The sequence below is a fragment of the Grampus griseus genome (assembly GCF_964374135.1).
Source record: "Grampus griseus genome assembly, chromosome: 1".
Lineage (NCBI taxonomy): Eukaryota > Metazoa > Chordata > Mammalia > Artiodactyla > Delphinidae > Grampus > Grampus griseus.
The window spans coordinates 132,670,792-132,678,902 of record NC_139017.1 but is presented as its reverse complement, the minus strand read 5'-3'; the positions used below and the strand labels follow the sequence as shown (position 1 = coordinate 132,678,902).

Below are 8,111 nucleotides of genomic sequence, written 5' to 3'. Positions count from 1 at the left end.
GGCTTTGGTTCTCCCTTTCTGTTCTTCTAGCAGCCAGGAAAGATCAAATCTAACTCCTACATATTAGGAAAGGTTACCACTGCATCCAGACATATTCTCGGCTCTCTCAGACAGACTCAGGCGAGCACCAGCTAGACTCAGTCTCTGTCTCTCTCTTGCCTGCCACCCTCCGACCACCAATTTTCTCTCTCTTGCTTCTTCCCTCCCCCACCCCACCTCATTCTAATTCTCTCTCTCCTCCCTCCCTCCCCCACCCCACCTCATTCTAATTCTCTCTCTCCTCCCTCCCTCCCTGTTTCCCTTTCTAATGGTCTTCACTGAATTGGCTTTTCTCTGAATCCCAAGCAACAGGAATGAAAAGCCCCAGATCCTCATGGCCCGTTTTGTTCTGACCTAATTACTTAAGTCTAACCACCTTGGAAAAAAAGACCTTCTGTATGGGTTAGGCCTGTTTACCAGGTTTGTTTGTGTTGGTCTGCATGGGGGTTGGCATCAAAACCCCATGGACTATCAGGGGTACCTGGCCTTCCAGTTGATGCCATTTTCTCCCCTCAGTGACTACATGGAGGAGGGTTGAGCAGGATTCTGACATTTCTAGTTCCTGCTACAAAATAGTCTACCAAGGCTCAGCTGTTGTGTTTAGGCAGGGAATACTTGCCAACCAAAAGCCAACATCAATTTGTGAGAAATGATCACACCCACCACATTGTCAAATCCAGTATGAAATGGCTTGGGAATAAATAATGCCTGAGAAGGGATTTAAGGTGAGGAGGCACCTTGAAAGCAGAAAATATTTCCACATTTTTCCCCCCAAACCTGCTTTCCAGGTTTGGTTAAAGTGGTCACATTCTTCTTGGTCCTGGGGTCCAAGGCCAAGGAGTGTATCCTTAGGTAAATCAGAGAAATTTCTTCTCCATAGAAACCTGCCTATAAATCAGGAATCCTACCTGCCCTACTGACTTCCCAGGGGCCATTCGGAGGCAGAAACAGGATGAGCTTGCCCAGTGCTACCAAGTGTGAGGGCCTTTCTAGCTGACCTCTGTGGCTGCCCCAGGGCCCGACTTCTCCTATCCACCATTTCGCACCACTCTGACCCGGGCCATCTCAACAGGCCAGAAGCAAGTCCCCGTTTAAGGAAGGAAGCAGGAAGGAGGCAGATCACAGCTATGACTTTCATGATGTGCTTTATGGTTTCCAAATCACTCTGGTTTTTACAGCAATTCTTCCTTTAGAGAAGGAATCACTATTCTCTTTTCATTTCCTGGCTGGAGAGGCAAATCACTCACAACATACCTGATTTGCTCAAGGCTCCACGGGAGATGGCAAAGCTGGGGTTTGGATCCTGTTTCCTCTGAGTCCAGTTCCTATGGCCTGTCCTCAGAGGCACTGCATGCTGTTCCCTCCTGCCTTGGGGGGACACGGCCATTCTTCCTGCTTTCCTTCCCCTCTCCCTCCCTGACAACGTCATGCCCGAGGAACGGCACAGAGGCGGTGGCTGACTGGAGAGATGGTCAGGCTCATTCTGAAGTTCAGACTCAGCTTCTCATTGTTTGGAGGCCTGAAGGTAAATTTTTGCACAAGGGAAGTAAAGAAAATAAACAACTCAGTTCTCGCCAACTGTTCTCCAAGGCACATCCGCTTACCTGAAAGACAAAAATATAAGGTGAGTTACCTGTTCGGGCGGCGTCTGTGCCCAGCAAGGACTGAAACCTTCTACCACGTCTTGTGAAACCCGAGCAAACGGAGGGCCTGCTAGGCCCTGGGGCTTTATGTACTCGGCTTATTTGATCGCAGCCACCTGAGTTAACCAAAGCCCAGCGAGCTAAATCCACAATCACACACTCCGATGCCTTCAGGAATCAGGCAGATGAGGCACAGGTGAGGCACAGGGTGTAGATGAAAGAAGTCAGAGGCCTGGGTTGATCGAGCAAGTGAAGTCTAGCCTAAGGCCTTTCAAAAATCCATTAGCAAACAATAATGACAAAAGCAGACAAAGAACAAAATTCTAGGTAATTTTTCTCAATTGTTAAAAGAAAATTGTTGAAAAGTATAAGCAAGTAAACATCAGAGCAAGGTTTCTCAAGAATGAGGCATCTTTTCTCTTTATCACGTTTCCCTCCTTAATGACTAGAAACCTCTCTGCCATGGCTACCTGTGCAGGGCAGACGCCATCTCATCCCACCTGTGCTTCATGTCTTCTGGGTTTCCGCCACGCCCTCCCCCTCATGAACGCGCTGCTCGCTTGACTTGTGTAACAGCACTCCACGCTGGTCTCTACCACCAGCCCTCTTGTGGGTGTTTTAATAACTTACTTTCTCCCTAAGTAATATATATTCACTACAAAAAGAAAAAAAATTGTGAAAAGTATAAACACAATAGAAGATCTCATAATCCAGACAGAACCCTTGTTAACGTTTTGACATATTTCCTCATGGTCCTTGTAAGGATGCTCCAGCACACCATCACTGGGATTACTCTCTGTAGCTAATTCTGTGTGCTGCTTTTACTACTTTGTGTTTCCCCATGTCATGAAACTTTCCTGGAAACAGTTTATATACACATGACTCTATTTTGTTCTTGCCTGTAATGAGCTGTTGAGGAAATAAAATTAGAGAGTATCTGCAAAAGTGTTTAGTAAATTGAAATATGCTTCAGAATTATATCATACTTATATTGTTTTGTGCCTGTTTCCCACCAGCGTGTGCCTATTTATCTCTGTTCCCCTCATCCTTATCTCTTTACCCATCACAAATAGTACAATGAGGAAATCTGTTAAAATAGTACCAGATCAGATGTATTGTAAATACCCAAGATTTTCCTAGAAGAATCCAGATATTGTGACAAAACTGGACCTAGGGAGTCAGGAACCAGGGTTAAAGTACAGGTTCTGCCAGTAACCAGCTCTGAGCTATGAGTAAACCCTTTATTCTTACAGACCTAAACATGTCAAACTTGTCAAACATATGAGATAATCTCTCTCCTAACTACATTATGTGGATGGGCAAGGGTACCAGTAAGACAGGAGATATGAATTTGCTTTTAAAATTATGAAAACAAGGGCTACTTGATTTCAAAGCTTCATCCTTGACCACGGGAAACATGGACCTTCTCCTTGACGCTTCCACTAACTAACCAGGTCAATTACCTCATTAGTAAAATGAGAACACTGACCCAGGGTTTTTGGGAAAAGTTCTTCCTAACCTTATCTCCCACGATCCAGTGACTTTTTAAACATTTGTTTGAAAAATGAGGACTCAGCCTCTTGCCTTTCATGAAGCTGTCTGCTGCTTTGTTGGATCAAGTGGGAAAAACTTAAATGAGGAAAAGAAAATATAAATTTGCAGTAATAGCTTTGCCATTTGCCCTGATTGTGTACGTATCCTAATTCCACACCTGATCATCTTTTGCAAGAGAAGGGCAGGAGCTGTCCACACCCCATCCCTTCAGGGAGGCTGTTTTTAGAAAGTGCTGGATCAAGAATGAGGCAAAGCAGCTGTGCACCAAAGCCGGGAGTGTGGCGGGGGAAAGCCAGACGGTGGTGTTGACTTCTTAAGTCAGTGCATCTTTCAGGTTTCTATCTCTTGAAAACTGTTTAGCTAGGCCTCATTCTGTCACAGCTGAGGGAATCCCCAAATTGCTTGCCTTCTAAGAATTTCATTCTTCTCAGGCAGAAAGACAGATAGTGAGACCAACTGCTTGCAAAAATGGCTCCAATTTCCCCTCTCGCCCTGTATCCCCATCATTTGCAATGTGATTTCATAGCTCTTCCCATAACAATTGTGCTATTTTCCCTTCCCCTTGCACCGGGTCTCACCTTATGACTTGTACTGGCAACAGAATGCAGGGGGGAGTGATGGTTGCCAGTTCCCAGCCTGGCCCTTAGGAGGCATTGTGTGCTTCCTGTTCTCCCTCTTGGGGTCTTTATCTTCCACATGAACACCAGCCCGGCTAGCTTGCTGGAGGATGAAACTTGGAAAAGAGCCCCATTGTCCCAGCTGAGGTCATCCTAGATCCGCCTTCAGCCTGCTGACCTCCCAAAAAGGCCAGAGAGGCCAGCTAAGATCAGTTGAGCTCCCAGCTCAACTACAGACTCCTGAGCAATAATACACACTTACGGTTTTAAGTCACTGAGTTTTCCACCTTTGTCATGCAGCAATGTAATAATGGATACATAGGATATGAACTTGCTGAATCTTAAAATGGAAGGGCCTTTAAGTGGGGAAATGAGTTACATTGTAATCATGCAGGAAGGAGCACTAGATGAGAACGAGGGAACTTGAGTCTTAGGCCCTGTTCAGCCAATTCTTTGGGCATGTGATCTTGAATAAGAAACAATTCTCTCTTATTCTTAGTTTCCTTACATTAAGAAACGGCATACTGATCGATTGCCTGTCTAACTATTAATAACTGGGTTGCTGTAAGGATTAAATGAGATAATTTGCTTGCAAATGAAACCTGTAATTAAAAGGGTGTGTTATAACTCTCAATAGCAAAAACAACAGTGAGTCAAGAATAATTATAATACTTAAAATACACAGGTGAAACTTTGCATTATAATAGGAAATCTGAAGCTCTTGTAGACAGGAAGACTGGAAGGTATTCCCATATCTCACGTCTGCTTTCATGTTAGGGAGTGACTTGGCCAACGTGAGGAAAAGTGGCATAGCCCAGAGGAAGAAAGACACAGAAGATCTAATCAGAATCAGTCCAGATACACTCAGGACAGTGTCCTATAGCAGGAAAATCTGGGCTCCGGATCACGCATACATGGATTCAAATTCAAGGGCCTCCCTTTCTGTACTTTGGCGGCATGATCAACAAAATGACACTGTCTCAGCAAATCAATCTATATTTAATTTAATGATAAGAAACCTATCATGAATTTCTGAGTGTCAACTCTGTAGCATAGTTACCTTTTTTAGGAGACACTGCTAGGAAGAGCACAGGCTTTAGTGTTTGATAAACCTGGTTAACATTGAGTTCTAGCTCTGCCTTGTGAGATTTATAGCTTTTTAGATGCTATAAACGGCCCTGCCAAGCCTCAGGGCTTATCTCCAATGTGGTGATAATAGGAATTTGAAACTTGTAAGTTTACACTAGAACACATGCTCCTTAAGAGATATTTTTTTCTACTTCATTCATTGTCATATCCTCAGGGCTGAATGCCTGACACGTGATAGATACTCAGGAAATATTTATAAAATTAAGAAATTGGGAAATTAGTTGAATTGATCTCTGCAACATACCTAACTCAATACATGGAATATACTAAATTTTTTCTTACTAATTTTACATTGTTATAAATTAAAACACCCTTTTGGAACTGGCTGGCTTGGAAACATGAGAGTTTTCACTGCATCTGCTTTTGTACATTTCAAGTTGTATACCATGTAAATGTATTAATTAGGTTTTTAAAAGGTCATTAGAATGTGAAACAGCAAAAGGACCTCTTCAGGGACCTGTTATAGAGTAGAATCTCATCTAGTTAAGCCTGTGGCACTTAGAGTCACTTGTGATGCCCATAATGAGAAGCAAGTAGCCCTTTTCCTTGCCCCTCCCCCAGCCTCTTCTTAGCAATTGGCTCTAGTTCTGTGTGAATGGGTTGCCCTAAAAAGATCTTGGAACATTTAAAACTCTATAAAGAAGGCAAGTGTTCAACCTTCTCTCTGGGACACAGGCAGTGTCTGAGCTCTTGTTCCAGTGTTCTGGGGGACAGCACAACGTGGAGCTGAAATCTCCATCAGAGTCAAGCCAGGACTTGGGAATTAAGGGCATAAGTCCTGGTGATGCTCCACCCAGGGAATCCTGAGTTGCAACCAACGGCAAGAGTGAGTCATGCTGGGACTTCCCTGGTGGCACAGTGGTTAAGAATCCGCCTGCCAATGCAGGGGACTCGGGTTCGAGCCCTGGTCTGGGAAGATCCCACATGCCACAGAGCAACTAAGCCTGTGCGCCACAACTGCTGAGCCTGTGCTCTAGAGCCTGCGAGCCGCAACTACTGAGCCCACATGCCACAACTACTGAAGCCTGTGTGCCTAGAGCCCGTGCTCCGCAGCAAGAGAAGACACTGCAATGAGAAGCCCGCGCACCACAAGGAAGAGTAGCCCCGCTCTCTGCAACTAGAGAAAGCCCACGTGCAGCAACAAAGACCCAGTGCAGCCAAAAATAAATAAATAAACAAACAAACAAACAAAACATGCTTTAAGAAAAAAAAAAGAGTGAGTCATGCTGGAGTGGACTATCTGGTGTGGACTGAACACTGCTGCTTGCCATTCCGGTTAAACAGTGAAGGCTGCCCTCCATGAGCCGTCGGTCACTGCAGCTGACCCCAGTGGTGTGCTCTGAGTGGAATTCAGGCTGGAGAAAAAGAGGATACTGGCCCTAGAGTGTTAGGATGCATATAAAGGAATAATTTCAATGAGCCCAAACTCTTGCATCTTCCCATAAAAAGAAAGGCACTAAAATCATAAATTTGAGATGTCTGGTTTTTTTTTTTTGTGACTAGCAGTAATCTTTTGATGTTTGACTACATGGTTTTTTTCCATCAAAAACTCCTATATATCCTCATTCTTTCCTTATCTTTTGGGAACAGTCCCTAAGAGCTATCTGAGAGGCTGCCTTCCCAGGGTAGAGTCCTCAGTAATGCCCCGAATAAAACATTCTCAACTTTTAGGTTGTGAGTTATTTCTTCCTGTTGGACCTGGAGACATTCCAACTAAAGCAAAGCACATCAGGGAGAAAAGTAGGGAAGGGCTGAGAGTCTGGGTTCCCACACTCTTATTTCTTGCTACTCACCTACTGAGAAAGGCAGAAAGGCTTCCCTTTTCTTAAACTGTCCATTCTCCAGAAAATGCTCCGGATTGAAAACGTCGGGGGTGGCCCACTCTGTGGGGTCCCTGTGCAGTGCAGTCAGGTTAGTCAGGACCATGGTCCCCTGGAGAAGGCAGCAAGGACTCAGGTAAGACTTGACCCACACAACACACATATGCAGAGGGGCGGCAGTCTCCCCGGCTCCCACAGCAAGGCTGATAGCACCCTGAACTCCCTCAGCCTCCCCAGTCCGCTCCCTCTGAGCCCAACCCCTAGGACCCTGCTCTTTGCCATGGGACAGCTTACCATGATGGACTGGAACTGTCTGCTGGGAATTTTACCTGGGGAAGTGTGACTACTCGACTGCAGAATGGATCTCTGCAGGGACTTGTCAGTGTATAATTTGGGAGGGAACACGTATGCGTCAATAAGAGAAAAATGTGACATCTCCCACTCTCTTCCCTCCAATGTCTAGTCCGTTCTACAGAGAGTTTCATAATAGAATGAGGTCACCCAGTGAAAGGAACCACTATCCTTCCAGATACATAACAAGAAACCCAGGAGTCCTCCTTAGTGCCTCCCTTTCCCTCATTCTGCCCTCATCCAGTCCTTAAGCTAGGCTGGTCAACTGTACTTGAAATTTCTCTTGATTCTGTCCCCTCCATTTTATGTCCACCACTGCCCTCTGGTCCAGGCTATCACCTTGCTTGGCTATACTCCTATAATAGCCCTAACTATGTCCATTTCCTCTCTTCCCCTTCAATGTGCTCCACACTAGCTTTGAACATAATTTAATCATTCCACACCCGTCCACCCACCACACCTGGAACCTGATAGATACTCTTCAATAGCTCCCAACACTCTTAGATTAAGGACACATCACCTGCTCCCTGTCTGAGCGACCCTCCTTCTGCCTGCACTCCCACTATACCAAGCTTCCTTCAGTTTCTCAAACATGCCACATGTTCCCACTCATTTCTGTGCCTTTTTACATGCTGTTCACATTGCCTGAAATATCCTTCCTCCCCACTCTGTCATCGAGTTGACTCTTAATCATCCTTTTTTTTTTTTGCAGTACGCGGGCCTCTCACTGTTGTGGCCTCCCCCGTTGCGGAGCAACAGGCTCCAGACGCGCAGGCTCAGAGGCCATGGCTCATGGGCCCAGCCGCTCCCCGGCATGTGGGATCTTCCCGGACCAGGGCACGAACCCGTGTCCCCTGCATCGGCAGGTGGACTCTCAACCACTGCGCCACCAGGGAAGTCCTCTTAATCATCCTTTAATCCTCAGCTCAAACCTCACT

At 45.5% G+C, this 8,111-nt stretch overlaps 1 protein-coding gene across 2 annotated transcripts in view; it reads right to left on the bottom strand.

The window, feature by feature from the left end:
- Positions 1 to 1,190: 1,190 nt before the first annotated feature.
- Positions 1,191 to 8,111, bottom strand: part of CYP2J2 (cytochrome P450 family 2 subfamily J member 2) — a 31,509-nt gene continuing 24,588 nt past the window's right edge. Inside the window, exons 8-9 of one of the 2 annotated variants that reach the window (XM_082658254.1) lie at positions 6,796 to 6,934; positions 1,191 to 1,643 (exon numbers count right to left, since the gene is read on the bottom strand). In XM_082658254.1, coding sequence (XP_082514380.1) covers positions 1,465 to 1,643; positions 6,796 to 6,934 — 318 coding nt within the window. In that variant the 3' untranslated portion in view covers positions 1,191 to 1,464. The remainder of the gene's footprint in view (positions 1,644 to 6,795; positions 6,935 to 8,111) is intronic. The other variant, XM_082658255.1, reaches the window with a different exon arrangement.